The 24,266-nt window shown below is 37.3% G+C and overlaps 2 protein-coding genes across 2 annotated transcripts in view; one reads left to right on the forward strand and one right to left on the reverse strand.

Moving 5' to 3' along the window:
- Positions 1–24,266, reverse strand: part of LOC141582964 (uncharacterized) — an 815,156-nt gene that overhangs the window by 90,163 nt on the left and 700,727 nt on the right. The gene's annotated exons all lie outside the window — the stretch shown is intronic.
- On the forward strand, positions 2,782–23,057 carry LOC141583028 (RNA-binding motif protein, Y chromosome, family 1 member B-like). The gene is given in 9 exon segments (XM_074392448.1): positions 2,782–2,887; positions 3,837–3,940; positions 8,954–9,131; positions 12,810–12,924; positions 14,139–14,249; positions 18,069–18,179; positions 22,089–22,150; positions 22,294–22,368; positions 22,786–23,057. Coding segments are annotated over 9 exon segments (1,134 nt in total).

Below are 24,266 nucleotides of genomic sequence, written 5' to 3' on the forward strand. Positions count from 1 at the left end.
CTTAGGGAGGAAGCACGGCACTCGGGGTCTGTATTCGCCTAGACTTGTGAAGAGTGCAGACAAAGTCTACCCCAGGAAGGTTCCAGGCAGCTTTCCTCCCATGCGCCTGCCCCGCCCCACTTCCCCCAAGCCTCCTCCGCTGCCGCCCTTGCCCCAGCAGCCAGCGCTGGTCCCTCTTCCTCTCCTCTGGATCTGCAACATTCAGGACCATCTGCCTGGCCTGCCTAAGGAAGTGAGACGTTTCATGTGTTCGCTGTGGGTCAACGGCCTGTCACAGTCATGATGGCCGTTAGGCCGTCGGAATTCCAGGCCCACAATTTCAAAGGACTGGCTGCCCGCCTGGCCTGCGCGTGAACCCAGAGCCACTGGGCGGAAACTCAACCAGCTCGTCACCCATGGCTCGCCCGATGAGGGTGGAGCTGCAGGACACCCGGATGCGGCCACGCCCCTCCGCCCTGGAAGACCGCCACTCACCGTCGCACTGATTGGCTGCCGACAGAGGCTGTTTCCGCTACTTCCGTAGGCTGCGTGGGGTTGCGGGGGAATCTTTCTTTCCCGCCCAGTCCGTTTCTGGGCGTCTCAGTCGGCGGCCAGGGCTAGAGGCTTCCCAATCCAGATGCAAGCAGCCTGAGGGCCCGGTGAGCCAGAGGCTGTTTGTCCTGCTGAGAAGCACCTGCAATTTCTGTTTCTCTGCTCAGGTTGGTCTTGCCAGGCATTAGTACGTTGTCAATGAAAGCGGCTGGGGTTTTCAGTGTGCGGGCGTTGAATTATGGGAGTAGACGGTAGAGCGGGCTCGTCCTTAGCGCCTGTGAGAAACTCGGGTTTGTTAAACTCACGGATGTTTCTTGAGGATTCTTCCTTTTACTGTTGGACGTGTCCGATGTGGGGGCAGCTTGTGGGAGAGGGACCTCGGGCGCCATTGTTTTCCTGTGCACGTTTTATTGAAACGGTTTTTCTCTGTCAGTGTGGTCATAACTCATATACACAGGCAGTGTACTTACGCAGTGTGACCAGGGAAACAAAAAAACCTTGTACTTTTAGTTACCACGTTTCAAATGTCTGATTTTCTTCACAGGACTGTATCATGCTAAGGTTGGCATAAATTGTGTGACTTTCGGGTTTGTAGAAGTCTGGAAGCATGAATAATCAGTTTAAATCTGTCTCTTAATTTAAACCTGTAATTGTCGCCCTCCTTCCATGACAGTATTTGAAAGACGTTTCCTGTATCTCTGGTACCGTCGATAATTTAAATCGAAGAAGTGTTTGCAACGGAGATCAATGGCGGTAGATAGGCAAAATCGGAAGCAAATAGATACGCTTAAGGTTTTGTATTGACCTGGCAAACGGACGTACTCCTGTAATCCCAACATTTTCGGAAGTGAAGGTGTAAGAATGACTTGAGGTCCGGAGTTGGAGGCTAGCCTGAGTAACATAATGCGGGTCGTTTAATCTGCTGCCTTTCTGGCACCAGGAACCGGTTTAGAGGAAGGCAGCTTTTCCACAGAATAGGGGTTGGTAGGGGGAAGAAGGCGCGAGTGAGAGGCGGCAGCTTAGCATGGGGCACGGGGTAGGGCGGGGCTTCTGCTCGGAACAGCGTGATGGAGCAGTTTTGGCTGCAGCGGGACTGGGTGGAGCGCAGGGTGGAGTAGCAGGTTGGCAGGGAGGACGGTGTCATGCAGCTGTGGCACCTCACGTCATTCTCAGACGTTACATTCTCATAAGGAGGTTGCCACTGAGATTTCTCACATGCGTAGGCAGAGTACTGCTCCTAGCCTCTGCCGATCCCAACGGAGGTAGGGCTCAGAGACTTTGAGTGTTTCATCCCTCGTTTTGCAGCCAGGTCCCTGAAAGGCCCAAGATGTTTATGGCTCAAAGCCAGAGTTTGTGGATAACCTACCTAGTTAGTGTATATTTCAAATCACTAAAAGTTTGTACAATATTTAAAAGTTTCTCCCCAAAGAAAGCATGTAGTTTAGGTAGCTCAGTTTAATGATTTATCAAAATATGAGATTGTGCGTGGCAGTTCACCCTTGAAAAGTGATGACACTTTGGTAGCACCATACTGACATATCACATGAGCCCAGAAGTTTCAAAGTTGGTCAGAATCTTACAAGCTGGGTCTATTGAAAGAAACACACACACACACAACCTTGCACATGCATGCACCTTTGCACTAACCCATGCACACACACACACACACACACACACACACACACACACACACATACACACATGCACATACCCGTTCTGGTAGCAAAACACACTCGGGCACCCCTGCACACACCTGTGCACACACATACACACATCATGTCTGGTAGCAGGCCACTGTAGTCCCAGCTACTTGGGAAGTTCCTATGTGACAGGATCACTTGAGGCTTGATGGAGGAGGCTGCAGGGAGCAATGCACATTGGCAGCAGGAAACTTACCACTTAAAAAAAACTGTACTCAATAAATACATAATTTTCAAATAAAACGTTTTAAATTGGGTATTCCTGTGTATTTCCACTTTGTAAAATTAGAATAGCTTCTGTTATCTAGTTTTTCTAAAGAGTTTTTCTCAGGTAGGTAGTGAAATGAACCATTAATCCATGAAACCATTCTGCCTTTTGCTCTTTATGTTACAGATTTTTCATATAGAATGTAAGGTACTTTAAAAGAGGTCAGCTCCTATAAGGGAATTTGACATCAGTTTTCAACACAGGATGTAATAAAATTTAATCTTTACACCTTTATATTGTTATCTAAATATAGATTTATTTTTTACCATTTACAGCCAAATTATGGAAGCAGATCGCCCTGGCAAGCTATTCATTGGTGGGCTCAGTAAAGAAACCAATGAACAGATGCTAAAAGCAGTATTTGGGAGACATGGTTCCCTGTCAGAAGGTAACCCTTAAAGCCAAAATGTACATATATTTCCCTAAAGTAAACATACACTTAATATATGTAATTGATTACATAATTTTATTGTTTGTTTTTAAACTCCTGTTTTGAAGTTTCTATTTGGTATTCAGAATATTGTCATGGCAGCAGGTGAAGGATCTGTGGTAAAGTTCACCTGCATACTATTACCAATGGGACAGTGTTGTAACCAAGTGAGTTAGAAGGGGAGCACCAGTGTCTAATAAGTTCCAAATTAAGAGTTCTTTATTTGACAGTGACTGAGAGTCAGCTCACCCTCAAAATCTCTCAGCCCTGACAAAGGGGCTTGATTTTCCTTTATACTTTGATTTAGGTAGGGGAGGGGGAGTCTAGCTAAAGTGGAATTTTACAGAAATAGAGCAAGCAAGTTACATAAGGAAGCTGGGAACCAGGGGTCAGGAGGTTCCCAGGATGGTTGGTTGGTAAGGGTATTTGCATACAAGCATTGAGGAAGGTAGCAGGGGGAACTTTCTGTACACTCAATTCCTGAGGAGGACATTGACAGTAGCAGGTAGACTTGCCAAGCAGGAGGTGTTTACAATGATTACAGGTACCCTGAACAATGTGAACCGCTGTTAAGGATTCAAAGCTTTGAATGCAGTGTGACCCAGGAATGCACCTGGAGGGGACTGAGGCAGGGAGGGAGAAGCTAAATGGAGCATGTCAGGGTCCTGGCTAAGATAGAGTCACTTAGGCTGGCACAAGCTAGATTATTACAATAGAAGCAAAAGTAAATTTGTGTGAGTAGGGAATGAAATGGAATGAAATAAGCTGCCTATAGGGGTGATGTAGTGTTAAGAATCACAGTAAGGATGTGAATTGCAATTTGCTTGTTTTTTTTTGATGTAACATTCAGATAGCTACTACTATCAGAAATCCATTATATAAATGAAAAGATTTTCATATATTTTAGTTCATTTGTTGAAAGATCGAAGCAGGAAGTGCAGAGGCTTTGCGTTCGTTACTTTTGAGAACCCTGCAGATGCTAAGCATGCTGCCAGAGATTGGAATGGAAAGGTAAGTTTCCCTTATTAGTGCTATTCTAACTCTGTTCTTCAATTAACAGTATCTCTAGGTCTTTTTTACTACTAGTACACTTTGAAAATAGTATAATGACTTACGAATGGAAATGATTTTACTGTCCTCTTCCTTGGACATACAAATGCAAGTGTAGTTTGAAGGATGTTGGAATGAACATTATATAAATTACCTTATGGTAATCCAATTTTTATGTTTTTATTTCAAGATGAGTTTAAACACGTTTCAAAGCTTTTGAACAGTTTTAAAACTTAGAAGGATCTCTCATGGGAATGAGAAAAAAAGTCATGTTTATTAAATGGTTGTTTATGGAATTACATCAAATTCATAGTAATACATGTATGGCACAGAGAAAGTGTGGATAGACATCTAGACAGACTTACAAGAAATAAATATTCTGTAGATGGACTTCGAGACTGACACACAAGAAGGAAGGATCCTCTCCCATTTTCTGAAAATACATTCTTGAGAAAGTTCATTTAAACAAGACCTTTCCATTTAAGGAAGTGTTAAGTACTTGAAAACAGAAAATGATACGAGAACATGAAAGTTGGCTAACAGAACAAGTAACTGACATGTTTACCCCATCCTTGTGCCCTTCTGCAAAGAACGTTTTTTTGTTTGTTTCCGTAACCAGGGTGACATGCATACCTAGTTACTTAGTAACATGGATACCTCCTTATTAATTTTTCCAGTGTGTTCCAGGACTTGCTTGGATCGAAACAATAGTGTCTTGTCCTGTGGAGTGTTAAATTCTGGTGGCTGTGTATTTGTTACAGCTTTAAACTTTTAAGCAATTCTCGTTCCTACTGAATTCCTTTGTGTTGCAACCAAGATGATTTCTTTCGAGATGCCCTGGAGCTTTTCTGTTTGATAACATTATCTCCATCTATTTTTATTTCCTGCTATACTTGATGCCATCCCCAATATGTTTTTCTGGACCACTTGAATATTATTCTTCCATGTAAATGTTGCACAATTGGCAATTTATCCTTTAAGAACAACTTAGATTTTCTATTTTTTTTACTCAGTGTCTATTATAGGAATTTTGTGCTCACCGTACCATGTATTAATCACGTGATCATTAAATCGTCTTTAGTACACCTTTAAATTTTCGAGTTGATTTTGTTTTTCTCTGTCTAGCTCACTTTCTGGTACATAGCCGACATTGCATTTTTATTCACCCTTATCCTCTCATATTTTAAGGTGTAGTACAAGCTGATAGTTGATTTGGTTCACGGTTTCATGCTAGGTATGGAGACACTTTTGACTTATGTATCGTAATGTTTGGCCATTTTCCCCTAGTTTTTGTGCTGAAGAAGGGTTAATTTGTGTAGATGTCTTTTCCACATTGCCTTGTCTCAAAAATTTTATTATGGAAAAATTAAAATAAATGTTATATGCAGAGAAGTGTTAAGAAGGGAAATAAAGAAGGTACTTAGAGTATTCAGGGGAAGATTACAGTTTAAGAAATTGTGGCTGACTTTGGAACACTAGGAAGGAAGCAACCGTGCACTAAACTGGGGAAACTATTCTGGGCCAAGAAATAACAAACAGCGTCTCAAGATGGGAAGAACTGCTTATTTGTCTGCAACAGGTCTTGGACGGGATTTAGGATCCTTTCCCAAATAACAAAAGTCATGTAATGTTTAAATAGAGTGATTAGCAGAACTGTTTTCTTTTTTTCTTTTTTTTTTTTTTAAGAAAGAAAAAAAGAATAAAGAAGAGGCAGGAAGAGGAAGAGGAAGAGGGAGAGAGAATGGGGGTATTGCTTTATTGCCCGGGCTAGAATGCAGTGTAAATATGGATATGCCTATAATTGTCCTTAATAATGGAGACATAAAAGAAAATGAAGGAACAGAATAACAAACAAGGAGCCAACCAACATTTCGTTTAAACTTCTAAGTTGATATGATGTGGTACTGATTAGAGTGTATGTTTTGTGTATTTAAAGTGGAGAGTTCTATAAATGTTAATTACGATTACTTGTTCCAGATCTGAGTTCAAGTCCTGGATATTGTTGTTAATTTTCTGTCTAATTGATCTGTTTAATATTAATGGTGAAGTCTCCCGTTATTATTGTGTGGGAGTCTAAGTCTCTTTATTAGTCTCGTTTGTCCGGGTATTCCTGTATTTGGTGTGTATATATTTAGGATCTTTAGCTCTTCTTGTTGTTGTGTTGATCCTTTTATCATTATGTAATGTCCTTCTTTGCTTATTTTGATCTTTGCTTCTTTAAAGACTATTTTATCACAGGCAAAAATTGTAACTTCTGCTTTTTATTTATTTTTGCTCTCTGTTTGGTTAGTAAATCTTTCTCCATCCCTTGTTTTGAGTCTTTGTGTATCCTTGAATGTGAGATGGGTCTGGATGCAGCATACCGGTGGGTTTTAGTTTTTTATCCAAATTGCCTGTCTTTGAATTGGGGGATTTAGTCAATTTAAATTTAAAATTAATAATGATATATGTGAGTTTAATACTGCCATTTAATATTAGCTGGCTATTTTGCCCATTAGTTGATGTAAATTCTTCATTATATTGATGCTCTTTACTTTTTGGTATTTTTTAGAAAGGCTGATACTGTTTGTTCCTTTTTTTTTTTTTTTTTTTTTCTTTTTTAAGACAGAGTTTCCCTCTTGTTACCCAGGCTGGAATGCAATGGCCCGATCTCAGCTCATCGCAACCTCCACCTCCTGGGTTCAGGCAATTCTCCTGTCTCAACCTCCTGAGTAGCTGGGATTACAGGCACGCACCACCATGCCCAGCTAACGTTTTGTATTTTTAGTAGAGACTAGGTTTCACCTTGTCGACCAGGATGGTCTTGATCTCTTTACCTTGTGATCGACCCGCCTCGGACTCCCAAAGTGCTGGGATTACAGGCTTGACCCACCGTGCCTGGCCCTGTTTGTCCCTTTCAATGTGTAGTGGTTCTTTCAGAAGCTCTTGTAAAGCAGGCCTGGTGGTGATGAAATCTCTGAATGCTTGCTTGTTCATAAAAAAACTATTTTTCCCTCACTTATGAAGCTTAGTTTGGCTGGATGTGAAATTCTTTGTTGAAAGTTCTTTTCTTTAAGGATGTTGAATATTGGTCCCCACTCTCTTCTGGCTTGTAGGGTTTCTGCTGAGAGATCTGCTGTAAGTCTGATAGGCTTCCCTTTGTTGGTAACCTGAGCTTTCTCTCTGGCTGCCCTTAGTATTTTCTCCTTCATTTCAACTCTTGTGAATCTTAAGATTATGTGCCTTGGAGTTGCTCTTCTTGAGGAGCATCTTTGTGGTGTTCTCTGTATTACCTGGAGTTGAATATTATCCTGCCTTACTAGGTTGGGGAAATTTTCCTGAATAATATCTGAGGCGTATTTTCCAGCTTGGATTTATTCTCTTTGTCACATTCAGGTACACTTATCAAGCATAGATTAGGTCTTTTCACATAGTCCCATATTTCTTGGAGACTTTGCTCATTCCTTTTTATCCTTTTTTCTCTAATCTTGTCCTCTTGTTTTATTTCATTGAGTTGGTCTTTGACCTCTGATATCCTTTCTTCTGCTGGATCAATTCGGCTGTTAAAACTTGTGCATACTTCACGAAGTTCTCGTATTGTGTTTTTCAGCTCCATCAATTCACTTATCTTCCTCTCTAAATTGTATTCTTGTTAACATTTCATCAAACCTTTTTTCAAAGTTCTTAGTTTCTTTGGATTGGGTTAGAACAAGTTCTTTTAATTCACAGAAGTTTCTTATTATCCACATTTTGAAGCCTGCTTCTGTAATTGGAACACACTCATTCTCCATCAAGCCTTGTTACGTTGCTGATGAGGAACTGTGATCCCCTGCTGAGGGAGAAGCATTCTGATCTTGGGTATTCTCAGCCTTTTTTGGCGGTTTTCTTCCCTTCATTGTAGATTTATCCATCTATGGCCTTTATAATTACCGGCTTTGTAATGGGGTTTCTGAGTGGACGTCCAAATTATTGATTCTCAGTGCTGAAATCTGAGCATCCCACTGAGCCGAGTAAATCAGTGGCATTAAGATGGATGGTGCTTTTCTGACTCTGCACCAAGAACTGACACTGAGGCACCGGCAAAACTACCTCACCCATTACAAGAGTCGCGCTGGTGACCCATGGGGCTCCTCCCCTGGGAATCTCCTGGTGCGTGAGCAACAAGAATTCATGTGAAGGTGTGGTGTCCTATCATTCTTTGCGCTTTCACTGGGAGCCAAAATCCCAAGCTGCTAATGATCAGCCATCTTGGATCTCTCCCAGCAGAACTGTTTTCAAACATTACTTTGGCCTACAGAAAAGATTAAACTGAAGAAAGTTATTGTGAATTTAATGAGGATATTAAACCATTTCTGAGAAATAATATGAAGTACTATCCTGAGTTGTTTTTTAGGGATGCTTCTAGACAAAATAAGAAATGAGTAAGACAGAAAACATGAAGAAAACAAACAGTGATCACATCTATTGAAAGAGAACTAGTGTAGATACAGAACCGTAAATCATATTTGGACATTTTATGTGATACGCATCAGCAGGTTCAAGAATAAATTCATAGTGAATAATGTGATTAACCACTTAGAGTAAATAACCTTATGTTTTCAAATGACACAGTCTTTCATATAGCCCCAAAACACTGAAATTTTTAAATATGTGATGTGAATGCAAAGATGAAGCACATTGTATATTGTAAAGAAGAGATGGGCTACAATCTCCCATACAATTTGTTATGGTTTAACTTCTTAAGTTTTATGTTTAATACCGGAGGCCTTTTCAAGGACTTGAATAATGGAATTGGTGTACATTTCTTAACAGAATGCATGGTCTCAGTGATTGTTGCAGGTTTTGCAATGTTCACAATGTGGGCATGTCAGGAAAAAGAAAGTTTGTTTAAGAGAAAACATCTAGAATGTAAATAGAGTTGATGTAAAAAATGTCTGTAAAATAGGATTATTTGAAATGTGGCTGTGTTGCTGACGGTATGCTTAATACTTTTAGTTTTTGGATGGAAAAGCAATTAAAGTAGAACAAGCCACGGAACCGTCTCCTCAAACTGCTGGCAGCCAGAGAACACCGCATTTTTCAAGAAAGAGGAGACCCACAGGAAAACAGAGATCTGTAAGAGGAAGGAGTGGACAGACAAGAGGTTGGCATCCCTCATGTGGAGGACGCTTGTGTAAAGTTTTAATATATGAAGTTGGAAACATAAGACTGAAAGACAAAAAGCTTGAAATTATAGAAATTTCTCAAATTCTTTATATCCTTTATGAACAGAAAATTAACTGTTAATAAGCAACATGATTTATAAGTACTAAAAGTGTATAATGAGAATGATTAAACTAATGTCTCAAACTCATTTTAAGATCTTAATTACTTTGCATTGAAATAAGAAAAATTTCAAAGTGAATTGACTTTATGAATCTTGATTATGTGTTCTCCACAGATTTTCCGCAGAACATGTTGCCATTAATTATCCTTTAGAGTTTCTTACTTTGGGGCCCAGAATTTCATACACGTTTTTATTATCAAAAATACTATGAAACCTTGAAACCCATCCAATGGGACATTAGTAACGGAGTATTTGAGGACTGATTTTAACAATATTTGTTTGTTTCTGTGTGTGTGTGTGTGTGTGTGTGTGTGTGTGTGTCTAAACATGTATACGAATCAAAACCATTTCACTTCTGATATAGATAATTTGTTAACACACCTTCCATAAAATATTATCCATTCATCGAGTATAGAACTTCAGTTTCTTAAAAGATTCTTTGACTCAGAAATATCAGAAACCTTGGCTTCGAAATACATATGTATCTTTATTTGCAGGAGGAAGAGCTTCTGAAAATTGTATTTAAGATTGATTTACTCAGTAGGACAGAGGGGTTAATTTCTACTTAAAAAATAAAGTGACCATGTATTAAGAAAATACTTATTGGTTAACTTGTATTATCTATTAACCAACCATCAAAAATCTAAAATTTAGTTTGGAATTTTAATAGCTAGCTATGCAGTTTATGGGAGATACATTTTCTAAATTTGAATTGCAGTATTCGCTTCATTCTAAGAAGCAGAACTTGTTGCCTTTTTTGATTGCAATTAATCTTCAGGGTGAAGTTTAATAATACTCTACCATGTAGGAGAATGTGGATATTTTTAAATGTGACACCAGCAAGGTCTCACATTTTTGTAGATATGTTAAAAAATTATTATTTAATATGTGATTCTTAAAGATTATTAAAACTGAGCATGGGCTAGGAAGAAAAGTAGTATTTAATAAAGGTAGAATAAGAAATCTGTTATGTTAATAAATTTGTAGATAATGGATTTTTCTCAGGTGTCACTGTGTCATTGCATAAATAAGTGAGTTTCTTTGAGTGTAATATGGTTTATGTTTGTTACATGATTTGAAACAGCTTTTATAGTACTAGAACAACATGAACAGTAATTTATCATTTGTCTCCTAACTTTTTTTCTTTAGTTTCATCATATTTTGTTGTTTAGCCAATAGGCGTCTGCTCTCACTTTATTCTCCACTTATCCCATATTTCTTTCTCACATCAATGTGCAGTGTTTCTTGAGTGTTTATTTGTTAGGTGTTTAAATGGATTTTGATATTTTGAATTGCACTGATTTGATACAGAAATTCTACATTCTTTAGCATACATAAATGTGAATTTTTAAGATTACAATGCGTAAGAAAGATTTAGAAATATCTACCAGTTAGCCATTTAAGAAATGGTGATGTTACTTAACAAAAGATTTTGTTTGAAATACAGATGATGATGAATACACTGGTGATCTCAACATGAGTTTTTTCAGGGGACCTTTTCCAGTTAAAAGATGTCCATGTTTGAGAAGTGGAGGTCCTTATTCAAAAAAGTCTACTCCTTTTAATGCTGCTAGAAGAAACAGCGGGATGGGAGGTAAAGGTAAATGCCACTTGATGGAATTCTGTCATTTCTGTATAACTAAAAATGAGCCATTTGTACTGAAGGGTTAACTTAAAGTTTGAGAAACAAAGTAGACGTGACACATACATGGGCATATTTACTGTTTGAAAACTTTTATAATAGATTCAATAAAACTAGAGAATTTACAGATTTATGGTAAAGACACACGAGCTTCAAATTTCAGATAAAAGAAGTGGTTACAGTGAGGGAAACATTCCTTTTAATGCTTGTTTGCTAGAGAATGGCTTTTAGTTTTTCTTGAAGTTTCTGGTAGTATTTTTGGATGGTCAGCTTCTTAATCCAATCAATTCTTCCATTTCCTAGGTCTTTTGTATTGAACCCCTGGTGTTCCAATCTATAAATTGTATGTTGAGTTTCATTGTTTGTTTGAAGTACTGCCTTCAGCAGACCAGAGTGCACTGGTGAGATAATGGCTCATTAGTGCCTCAAAATCTGGGGATGAAGCAATTACTCTCTTAAAGCTGCCTGCTGTTGTTGCAGCTGGTGGCATGCACCAACACACCTCTCTAATTTTTTACAAATATTTCGGTAGAGACAAGATATCACTACATTGTCTTAGTTGACATTAAATTGCTGAGCTCAGGCAGTAGACTTGCCTCAGTCTTCCACACTGGCTCATGGTATGAGCCATTGTGCCTGGCCTCCCAGTTCCTGAGACCCCAGCAATGCTTATGTGATAGGCATTCTGACTGGTTTTTAGAATTCTAAGAGCATTCTCAAAGATGCATGTTGGATAAGACCATATCCAGCATTTTCAGTTATGTGGATATCGCAGAAGTATAGAGTAGTGAAATATAAGAAGGGCTTTAATTTAATCATTACGATGGTACAGTGATGTTTAGACATTAACATAATATACTTAGTGAAGGAGTTCAAATTACTTGAAGGGAGAATTCAGAACTAAGCAGCATGAGGCAAGCAGTAGGGTTGAATAGAAGTAATAATTCTGAGAAGAAGAAGTGTAAGTTTTCAGAGTGAACAGAAGAAAGCCAGACGATAAAGTAACAGCTCTCAGTAAAGAATTTTAAGGAGAACATATTAAAATTCTGAATTAGCCCTCCATGATAATATGAAGAAAATGGAAACATGACATTTTGAAGTTTACATTTTGTAATAGACTATCAGTGAAGGTAGGTAACTGCTTACTTCAAAATGCACAAGTCTGCACGTTTTCATTAAAAGTTTAGCCAGTGAACATATCATAGGTGGAAGAGTGACCATTAAGAAGCTGCACATGAAGAACATACTGAAAAAGATTGTTTTCTGTTTTGAAAGGGGAATAATGATGTAATTAGCACTTGAATAGTACTGCTTATTGCCAGGAGAAGAATTCTTGGCCATCATTAGAAAACCTGCACTAGTACATTTTAATTTTTCAACATTTAAGACAGGGCCAACCACTTTGAGACCGAGGAGGACATTTAGGTGTAAATATAGCAAGCAGCCATTCGAGGGTTGTAGTATTTTTGTGCTTGAAATGCACTAAACAACATGGGTAAAGTGACTTTCTTGAGCTGAGAAAGCACGTGTGAACTTTAAAATCAGTGAAGACTTTGATGATTTTACATGTTTTACCTCTGTAATCAATAGTCGTAGGCAATTTGTAAGAGAAAGAAAATAATAACTAATAGTTATTAGCCATTAAAAGTGAACTTTTACCTAAGTGTTAGTATATGGCTTAAATTTGTCAGAACTGGCGTTGAAGGAATCGAGATAATTCAGAGCCGTAAGAAGGAATCAAGGTTTCGTGAATTTCTGGTGACTTGGGGAATGAAAAATTGAGTCATTGAAGAAATATTTTGTAACATTTGTCTTAGAGAACAAATAATAGTGTTTCAGGTTTTCTGCCGTTTACATAATGTTTCATCATGTTAAATTTACAGGTCCCACATCACGTGGAAGGGAGAATTACGGAGGTCCTACATGCGGAAAGTCAGTCTCTTCCTGGAGGTGTGACCATATGTCACGAATAGATGATGGTTATGCACCTAAGAATAGGTAAAGGAAAATTCAAAAAACAGTTTATTGTTATTTTAGTTATGATATTTATGTAAGAAAATGGAACGTTTTTAGGTAAACAATTAAGTGACATATATTAAATGCTGTGTTCTTTAACAACCACCTCAGTCTAGTTCCGAAACCTTTTCATCACTCCAAACTACAAGTCCCTTACCAGTTAAGCAGTCCCTTTCATTTTGTCTTTTCCTTCAGCTGCTAATAACCACCACTCTGTTTTGTTTGTAAACCCACCGGTTTTACATACTTCATGCTAATGGGCTTCATCAAACACTTCTCGACTTTTATATCTGTTTTCTTTCTGCCTGATGTCCTGAAGTTTCATTAATGTCATAGCACTTCAGTCTTTACACAAGCTGTTAACCTATTCATTTCTCTGGGTGTTTCCTCCACACTATGTTTATATACACATGTTTATTTGAGTACAGCAACTGAATTCTGGGTATGTATGAGTGAAAATATTTTGTCTTAATGTCGTTTTATTTTTATTTTATTTTATTTTATTTTATTTTTTTTGTGGCCCAACCACATTTCTTCTTAGTAGCTGCATCATTTTCCAATCCAACAAGCATTGGATCAGCATTCCAGTTTATCTGCATCGCCTCACGGTCTTGATATTTGTAGCATTTTAAAATGTATAACCATTTCAGTATGGCTGTAATATGGTATCTTACATGGGTTTCGAAATGCATTTCTTTTTTTTTTTTTTTTTTTTTTTTGGAGACAGAGTTTCACTCTCGTTACCCAGGCTGGAGTGCAATGGCGCGATATCGGCTCATCACAACCTCCGCCTCCTAGGTTCAGGCAATTCTTTTGCCTCAGCCTCCTCAGTAGCTGGGATTACAGGCACGCACCACCATGCCCAGCGAATTTTTTGTATTTTTAGTGGAGATGGGGTTTCACCATGTTGACCAGGATGGTCTGGATCTCTTGACCTCATGATCCACCTGCTTCAGCCTCCCAAAGTGCTGGGATTACAGGCTTGAGCCACCACAACCGGCTTGAAATGCATTTCTGAGTAACTAATTATGACTATCAGTTCCACTTGTCTTTTGGGTATTTTGATATTGTATTTGGATAAGTGCCTAGTCCTTTATATATGTCTGGCCTTTATTTTATTTAAGCTGTACATAAGTTATGTTTTTGATACTAGAAGTTGATAACTTAAAATTTGTTTCTTCAATTTATGTACTCAGAAATAATCCAGGTTTCCAAGACACCATACAATATTCCTTGATGCGTAGACACTATGCATACCATGATCATTCTCATTCTACACAGGATATACATTCCACTAGAGGATATAGGTATTATAACGTTTTTCATTTTTGTTCAGTACCTTTCTTAAAACTGTTCATTCTGACACTATCAAACTTTTTTTGTTTTTTCTTTTTTAATTTAGTGATCATGATGGCGACAGAAGGCATGCTGATAGAGATCATTCTGAACATCGTAGTAGAAGTTCTACCAGAGATTCGTATCAGATATATAGTAAGACTCCAAGTTTGATTTTTAAATTACATAATCATTTTGAATAGACCAGATTTTTAAAAAGGAAGGTACAAAGGAAAAAGGTAACATGTTTAAATACTGAGAGTTTTGAACAGTAGAAAGCTTAAGGAAGTGTACGAAGCTTAAAACCTATGTTAATTATCAGAAAATGTGACTGGCATTTAATTCAGAATAAAATTTCTTAAGCTTGAAAATACTACCCTCCTGCCTCTTTTAAATAAAGTCTTTTGGGCAATGCAGAAATAGAATTTGTTTAGCCTACTGTTTAGACAACAGGCTTCTGCTCTCAGTTCATTCTCTACTTAACCCATATTTCTTTTGACAACAATGTGCAGTGTTTCTGTAGGGTTTATTTGATAGATGTTTAAATGGATTTTGATATTCTGAATTGCACTGATTTGATACAGAAATTCTACATTCTTTAGCATAGATAAATGTGAATTTTTAAGACTAAAATGCATAGGAAATATTTAGAAATATCTACCGCTTAGCCATTTGCGAAATGGTAATGTTACTTAACAAAAGATTTTGTTTGAAATACAGATGATGGTGAATACACTGGTGATCTCAACATGAGTTTTTTCAGGGAATCTTTTCCAGTTAAAATATGTCCACGTTTGAGAAGTGGAGGTCCTTATCCAAAAAAGTCTACTCCTTTTATTGTGGCTAGAAGCAACAGTGGGATGGAATATCAAGGTAAATGCTAGCTGATGGAATTCTGTCATTTCTGTATGACTAAAAATGAGCCATTTGTAGAAAGGGTTAACTTAAAGTTTGAGAAACAAAATAGATGTGACACATACATTGGCATATTTACTGTTTGAAAACTCTTATAATAGATTCAGTCGAATTAGAGAATTTACAGATTTATGGTAAAGACACATTTGCGCTTCAAATATCAGATAAAAGAAGGGATTACAGTGAGAGAAACACTCCTTTTAGTGCTGTTTTGCTAGAGAATGGCTTTTAGTTTTCTTGAAGTTCCTGGTAGTATTTTGTAATGGTCAGCTTTTTAATCCAATCAATTCTTCCATTTCCTAGGTACTTTTGTATTGGACCCCTGGTGTTCTGATCTAAAAATTGTATGTTGAGTTTCATTGTTGGGTTGAAGTACTGCCTTCACCAGGCCAGAGTGCATTGGTGAGATGATGGCTCATTAGTGCCTCAAAATCTGGGGCTGAAGCAGTTACTCTCTTAAAGCTGCCTGCTATTGTTGCAGCTGGTTGCATCCACCACCACGCCTGTCTAACTTTTTTAAATATTTCGGTAGACACAGGATCTCACTACATTGTCTTAGTTGACATTAAATCCCTGAGATCAAGTATTTGACTTACCTGAGTCTTCCACAATGGCTCATGGTGTGAGCCATTGTGCTTGGCCACCCAGATCCTGACACCCCAGCAATGCTTACGTGAGAGGCATTCTGACTGGCTTTTAGGATACTAAGGGCATCCTCAAAGATGCGTCTTGGACAAGAACATGTTCAGCATTTTCAGTTATGTGGCTATCACAGAAGTGTAAAGTTGTGAAACTTAGGAAGGGCTTTACATTAATCATTAAGGTGGTACAAGAATATTTAAACATTAATGCAAGATACTAAGTGTAGAAGTTGAAATTAATCGAGGTGAGAATTCAGAACTAAGCAGCATGAGGCAAGCAGTAGGGTTGAGTAGAAGTAATGATTCTGAGAAGGAGAAGTCTAAGGTTCCAGAGTGAACAGAAAAAAGCCAGACAATAAAGGAACAGCTCTCAGCAAAGAATTTTAAGGAGAACATATTAAAATTTTGAATTAGCCCTCCATGATAATATGAAGAAAATAGAAACATTGCATTTTGAATTTTACATTTTGTAATAGAGTATCAGTGAAGGTAGGTATCTACTGACTTCAAAATGCACAAGTCAGCACATTTTCATTAAAAAGTTTAGCCAGTGAACATATCATAGGTGGAAGAGTGACCTTTAAGAAGCTGCACATGAAGAGTATATTAAAAGAGATTGTTTTCTATTTTGAAAGGGGCTTAATGATGTAATTAGCACTTGAATAGTACTGCTTATTACCAGGAGAAGAATTCTTGGCCATCATTAGAAAACCTGCACTAATACATTTTAATTTTTCAACATTTAAGATAGGCCCAATGACTTCGAGACCAAGGAGAACATTTAGGTGTAAATATAGCATGGAGCCATTCGAGGGTTGCAGTATTTGTGTGTGTGAGATGCAATGAACAACAAGGATAAATTGACTTTCTTGAGCTGAGAAAGCACCAACGTGTAAACTTTACAATCAGCGAAGACTTTGATGGTTACTTGTTTTGCCTCTGTAATCAATAGTTGTAGGCAATTCATATAAGAAAGAAAATAATAACTAATAGTTATTAGCCATTAAAAGTGAACTTCTACCTAAGTGTTAGTATATGGCTTAAATTTGTCAGAACTGGCGTTGAAGGAATCAAGAGATAATTCAGAGCTGTAAGAAGGAATCAAGGTGTCAGGAATTTCTGGTGACTTAGGGAATGAAAAATTGAGTCATTGAAGAAATATTTTGTAACATTTGTCTTAGAGAACAAATAATGGTGTTTCAGGTTTTGTGCTGTTTACGTAATGCTTCATCATGTTAAATTTACAGGTCCTGCTTCACGTGGAAGGGAGAATTACGGAGGTCCTTCATGCAGAAAGTCAGTCTCTTCCTGGAGGCGTGACAATATGTCACGGAAAGATAATGGTTATGCACCTAAGAATAGGTAAAGGAAAAATCAAAAACCAGTTTATTGTTGTTTTAGTTATGATATTCACTTAAGAAAATGGAACATTTTTAGGTAAACAATTAAGTGGCATATATTAAATGCTGTGTTCTGCAACAACCACCTCCGTCTAGTTCTGAAACCTTTCATCACTCCAAACTACAAGTCCCTTAACAGTTAAGCAGTCCCTTTCATTTTGTCTTTTCCCTCAGCTGCTAATAACCACCACTCTGGTTTGTCTGTGAACTGACAGGTTCTGCATACTTCATGTTAATGTGCTTGATCCATCTCTACTGGACTTTTATATCTGTTTTCTTTCTTCCTGATGTCCTGAAGTTTCATTCACATCATAGCACTTCAGTCTTTACATAAGCTGTTAACCTATTCATGTATCTGGGTGTTTCCTCCACACTATGTTTATGCACACATTTGTTTGAGTATAGTTACTGAATTCTGGGTATGTATGAGTGAAAATTCTTTGTCTTAATGTTAAGTACTTTTGTTTCTTTTTTTGAGGACCCACCACATTTCTACTTAGTAGCTGCATCACTTTCCAATCCGACAAGCATTGGATCAGCGTTGCAATTTATCTGCATCCTCTCACGGTCTTGATATTTGTAGCATTTTAAAATGAATAACCATTTCAGTATGGCTGTAATATGGTATCTCACATGGGTTTTGAAATGCATTTCTGAATAACTAATTATGTCTATCAGTTCCACTTGTCTTTTGGGTATTTTGATATTGTATTTGGATAAGTGCCTAGTCCTTTATATATGTCTGGCCTTTATTTTATTTAAGCTGTACATAAGTTATGTTTTTGATACTAGAAGTTTATAACTTAAAATTTGTTTCTTCAACTTATGCACTCAGAAATACTCCAAGTTTCCAAGACACCATACAATATTCCTCGATGCGTAGACACTATGCATACCATGATCATTCTCATTCTACACAGGATATACATTCCACTAGAGGATATAGGTATTATAACATTTTTCATTTTTGTTCAGTACCTTTCTTAAACTGTTCATTCTGACACTGTCAAACCTTTTTTGTTTTTTCTTTTTCAATTTAGTGATCATGATGGCTACAGAAGGCATGCTGGTAGAGATAATTCTGAACAGCTTAGTAGAAGTTTTACCAGAGATTCATATCAGATATATAGTAAGACTCCAGGTTTGATTTTTAAATTACAGAATTACATTGAATAGACCAGTTTTTAAAAAAGGAAGGTAGAAAGGAAAAAGGTAACATGTTTAAATACTGAGAGTTTTGAACAGTAGAAAGCTTAAGGAAGTGTACGAAGCTTAAAACCTATGTTATTATCAGAAAATGTGACTGGTGTTTAATTCAGAATAAAATTTCTTAAGCTTGAAAATACTACCCTTCTGCCTCTTTTAAATATAGCCTTTTGGACAATGCAGAAATAGAATTTGTTTAGCCTATTGTTTAGAACAGGTTTCCCCAAACTACGGCCCGCAAGCCACATGTGGCCCCCTGAGGCCATTTATCCGGCCCCCTGCCACACTTCAGGAAGGAGCACCTCTTTCTTTGGTGGTCAGTGAGAGGTGCACAGTATGTGACGGCCCTTCAGCGGTCTGAGGGACAGTGAACTGGCCCCTGTGTAAAAAGTTTGGAGACGCCTCGTTTAGACATTACGCCTCTGCTCTCAGTTCATTCTGCACTTATCCCATATTTATTTTGACAACAATATGCAGTGTTTCGGGAGTGTTTATTTGATAGATGTTTAAATGGATTTTAATATTCTGAATTGCACTGATTTGATATAGAAATTCTACATTCTTTAACATATACGATTGTGAATTTTTAAGACTACAGTGCATAGGAAAGATTAGAAATATCTACTGCTTAGCCATTTAAGAAATGGTAATGTTACTTAACAAAATATTTTGTTTGAAATACAGATGATGGTGAATACACTCGTGATCTCAACATGAGTTTTTTCAGGCGACCTTTTCCAGTTAAAAGATGTCCACCTTTGAGAAGTGCAGGTCCTTATCCAAAAAAGTCTGCTCCTTTTACTGTGGCTAGAAGCAATAATGGGATGGAAGATCAAGGTAAATGCTACCTGATGGAATTCTGTTATTTCTGTATGACTAAAAATGAGCCATTCGTACAGAGGGTTAACTTAAATTTTGAGAAACAAAATAGATATGACACACACATTGGCATATTTACTGTTTGAAAACTTTTATAATAGATTCAATCGAACTAGACAATTTACAGATTTATGGTGAAGAAACACTTGAGCTTCAAATTTCAGATAAAAGAAGAGGTTACAGTGAGGGAAACATTCCTTTTAATGCTGCGTTTGGTAGAGAATAGATTTTTATTTTTCTTGAAGTTCCTGGTAGTATTTTTTAATGGTCAGCTTCTTAATCAAATCTATTCTTCCATTTCCTAGGTCCCTTTGTATTGGACCCCTGGTGTTCTGATCTAAAAATTGTATGTTGAGTTTCATTGTTGGGTTGAAATACTGCCTTCACCAGGCCAGAGTGCACTGGCGAGATGATTGCTCATTACTGCGTCAAATTCTGGGGCTGAAGCAGTTACTCACTTAAAGCTGCCTGCTATTGTTGCAGCTAGTGGCATGCACCACCACACCTGTCTATTTTTTTTTTTTTTTAATATTTAGGTAGAGACAGGATCTCACTACATTGTCATAGTTGACATTAAACCCCTGAGCTCAAGCATTTGACTTGCCTCAGTGTTCCACACTGGCTCATGGTGTGAGCTATTGTGCCTGGCCATCCAGATCCTGAGACCCCAGCAATGCTTATGTGAGAGGGAATCTGACTGGTTTTTAGGATACTAAGGGCATCCTCAAAGATGCGTGTTGGACAAGAGCATGTTCCAGGGTTTTCAGTTATGTGGCTATCACAGAAGTGCAGAGTTGTGAAACATAGGAAGGCCTTTAAATTAATCATTAAGGTGGTACAGGGATATTTAAACATTAACACAAGATACTTAGTGTAGAAGTTGAAATTATTCGAGGTGAGAATTCAGAACTAAGCAGCATGAGACAAGCAGTAGTGTTGAATAGAAGTAATAATTCTTAGAAGGAGAAGTGTAAGTTTTCAGAGTGAACAGAAGAAAGCCAGACAATAAAGTATCAGCTCTCAGCAAAAAATTTTAAACAGAACATTTTCATTAATGTGTTAACACATTCAGAAAATGTGCAGAACATTTTCATTAAAAGTTTAGCCAGTGAACATATCATAAGTGAAAGACTGACCTCTAAGAAGCTGCACATGAAGAGTATATTAAAATAGATTGTTTTCTATTTTGAAAGGGGCTTAATGATGTGATTAGCACTTGAATAGTACTGCTTATTGTCAGGAGAAGAATTATTGGCCATCATAGAAAACCTACACTAGTTCATTTTAATTTTTCAACACTTAAGATAGGGCCAACCGCTTTGAGACCAAGGAGAACATTTAAGTATAAATATAGCATGTAGCCATTTGAGGGATGCAGCATTTGTGTGCATGAGATGCACTGAACAACATGGGTAAATTGTCTTTCTTGAGCTGAGAAAGCACCAACTTGTAAACTTTACAATCAGTGATGACTTTGATGGTTTTATGTGTTTTGCCTGTGTCATTAATAATTGTAGGCCATATAAGAAAGAAAATGATATGTTATTGTTATTAACCATTAAAAGTGAACTTTTATTTAAGTGTTACTGTATGGCTTAAGTTTGTACGAACTGGCCTCACAGGAATCAGGAGATAATTCAGAACCGTAAGAAGTATTCAAGGTATCAATTTCTGATGACTTAGGGAATGAAGGATTGAGTCATTGAAGAAACATCTTGTAACAGTTGTCTTAGAGAACAAATAATAGTGTTTCAGGTTTTCTGCTGCTTATATAATGTTTCATCATGTTAAATTTACAGGTCTCACGTCACGTGGAAGAGAGAATTATGAAGGTCCTTCACGCAGAAAGTCAGTCTCTGCCTGGAGGCATGATCATATGTCACGAAAAGATGATGGTTATGCACCTAAGAATAGGTAAAGGAAAAATGAAAAACTAGTTTATTTTTGTTTTAGTGATAAAATTCACATAAGAAAATGGAACATTTTTAGGTAAACAATTAAGTGACATCTATTACATGCCATGTTGTGGAACAACCACCTCCGTCTAGTTCCGAAACCTTTCCGTCGCTCCAAACTACAAGTCCCTTACCAGTTAAGCAATCCCTTTCATTTTGTCTTTTCCCTCAGCTGCTAATAACCACCAGTCTGTTTTGTATGTAAACTGACCTGTTCTGTGTACTTCATGTTACTGGGCTTGTTCAACCACTACTCAACTTCTATATATGATTTCTTTTTGCCTGTTGTTCTGAAGTTTCATCCACTTCATAACATTTTGCTTTTTATACAATGTGTTAACCGATTGATTTGTTTGGGTATTTCCTCCACACTATTTTTATGCGCACATGTTTGTTTGAGTACAGTTACTGAATTCTTGGTATGTATGTATGAGTCAAAATCTTGGTCTTAATGTTTTTATTTTTATTTTTGATGCCCCACCACATTTCTTCATAATAGCTGCATCATTTCCAGTCCAACAATCATTGTATCAGTATTACGTTTATCTGCATCCTCTCATGGTCTTGATATTTGTAGCATTTTTCAATGAATAACCATCTCAATATGGCTGAAACATGATATCTCACTTGGCATTTAAAATGCATTTTCTGAATAACTAATTATGAGTATGAGTTCCACTTGCCTTTAAGTATTTTGATATTGTATGTGGATAAGTGCCTAGTCCTTTATATATGTCTGGCCTTTATTTTATTTAAGCTGTGCATAAGTTACGTTTTTGATACTTAAAATTTGTTTCTTCAACTTTTGCAATCAGAAATAATCCAAGTTTCCAAGACACCATCGAATATGTTTCGGTCGATAGACACTATGCATACCGTGATCATGCTCGTTCTAGACAGGATACATAATCCACTAGAGTATATAGGTCTTATAACATTTTTCGGTTTTGTCCAATAGATTTCTTAAATTGTTCTTTCTGACACTGTCAAACCTTTTTTGTTTTTTCTTTTTTAATTTAGTGATCATGATGGCTACAGAAGGCATGCTGGTAGAGATCATTCTGAACATCATAGTAGAAGTTCTACCAGAGATTCGTATTAGACATATAGTAAGACTCTAAGTTTGATTTTTAAATTACAGAATTATATTGAATAGATCATATTTTTTAAAGGGAAAGTAGAAAGAAAAAAGGTAACATGTTGAAATAGTGAGAGTTTAGAACAGTAAAAAGCTTAAGGAAGTGTACGAAACTTAAAACCTCCATTAATTATGAGAAAATGTGACTGGTGTTTAATTCAGAATAAAATTCCTTAAGATTGAAAATACTACTCTTATGCCTCTTTTAAATAAAGCCGTTTGAGCAATGCAGAAATAAATATTATCCTGTCAATAAAGACAAACGAATGCAAATATTTCCAAATAGTACTTTGTCTGATTCATGCTTTAGTAATGCCAGTAAAAATGTTTAAATGTATTTCAACATAAGTTCTATGATTCTATTAACCCTGCAGGGACCTCAGGTGGTGCAGCAACTGCACTAAGGTCTAGGAAGACTTATGGTGGAAGCAGTTGCCCTAATTATAACAATATATGAGTTAGATATGGCAGAATTTGGGAGAAGTACTCAAGGAGCCATGGTGATTTCTCTTCCAGTGATCATGAGCATTGTGGCAGAAAGGAATTAATGTGTCCAACCTCTGTGGAGAGAGTCGAGCATGCTTCTCCTGAAGCACATGGTAGCTCAAGATGCAAGACATCTACAGGAGATGACAAGGGAAAGTGATCAGAAAAATGAGACCGAAGGTGATACTAAAAGTCATGATTATTGTATACAAGATTTTGCTGTTGAATGCACTGTTAATATGTTGTTTCAGCATTATTATCTGAGTACCACTATAAGAAATAGGTTGTTTGGGGGGGAGAGGGAGATACTCACTTCCTCCATGAATATTTTTGAGGTATTAAGATTAAAACTTATTTTTTGAAAGTACCTTTACAACTGTTAGTGCTAATCGAACTGAAAACTATTCTGTTTTGATGTAATGTCTGTTTAACAATTTTCACAATAAAATTTTACATATATTATCAAATGCCTGATTTCATTGCTATACATGCTTAAAAGCAAATTATGTAGGAGTGTAAACTGTGGTGTTGACAGTTTTCTTCATCTGTTTGCACCTAAGTTGATTTAAAAATAGGCATCTCTTACATCTCCATTGGAATCTGTACACGTTTCCTACCTGGGCTGTGTTGCTTTAGTTTAGTCCTGTATTCCCACCACTTTGGGAGGCCTAAAGAGGTGGGTGGGCCTAAGCAGATCAGGAGATTGAAACCATCATCGCTTACAAGGTGAAAGCCAGTCTATAATAAAAATACAGAAAATTAGCCAGGTATGGTGGCACATGGCTGTAGTCGCAGCTACTCTGGAGGCTGAGTCAGAACTGCTTGAACCCAGAAGGCAGGCATTGCAGTGAGCTAGCATTGCACTACTGCACTCCGGCGTCGGTGACAGAGTGAGAAAGTGTCCCCTCTCCCACAAAAAAAAAAAAAAAAAAAGCAGTAGTTTTGGCCAGGCAAAGTGGCTCACTCCTCTAATCCCAACATTGGACAGATCACAAACTCAATGTTCAGGTCTTCATGAAGTCTACTGAACTAAACTCAAAGTAAAAGATTTGTCCTTAAAGGTATATTAAAGGAGAAGGTAAATGATTAAATGTGTTTGTTGCTGAAGTTTAAGGTACCCAGAATGTTCTTGTAACATTTTGTGACTGAATGGGACCATGGTTATGGAAAAACATTTTCCACCTTAATCAAAAGTTAACCAGCTACGTTACCAAACTACATAGCTTAATGACATTAATTGTTCCTAAACAGTGGAAGATAAATTTTTTTTCAGGAACAAACATTAATTCTTTCTTGAAATATTTGACAATGATTTTAAGTAAGTGTTTAGCAGTATGTTCTCATAAATAGGTATGATCTGGAAAAGCTG

The sequence above is a fragment of the Saimiri boliviensis genome, chromosome Y (genome assembly GCF_048565385.1).
Source record: "Saimiri boliviensis isolate mSaiBol1 chromosome Y, mSaiBol1.pri, whole genome shotgun sequence".
Lineage (NCBI taxonomy): Eukaryota > Metazoa > Chordata > Mammalia > Primates > Cebidae > Saimiri > Saimiri boliviensis.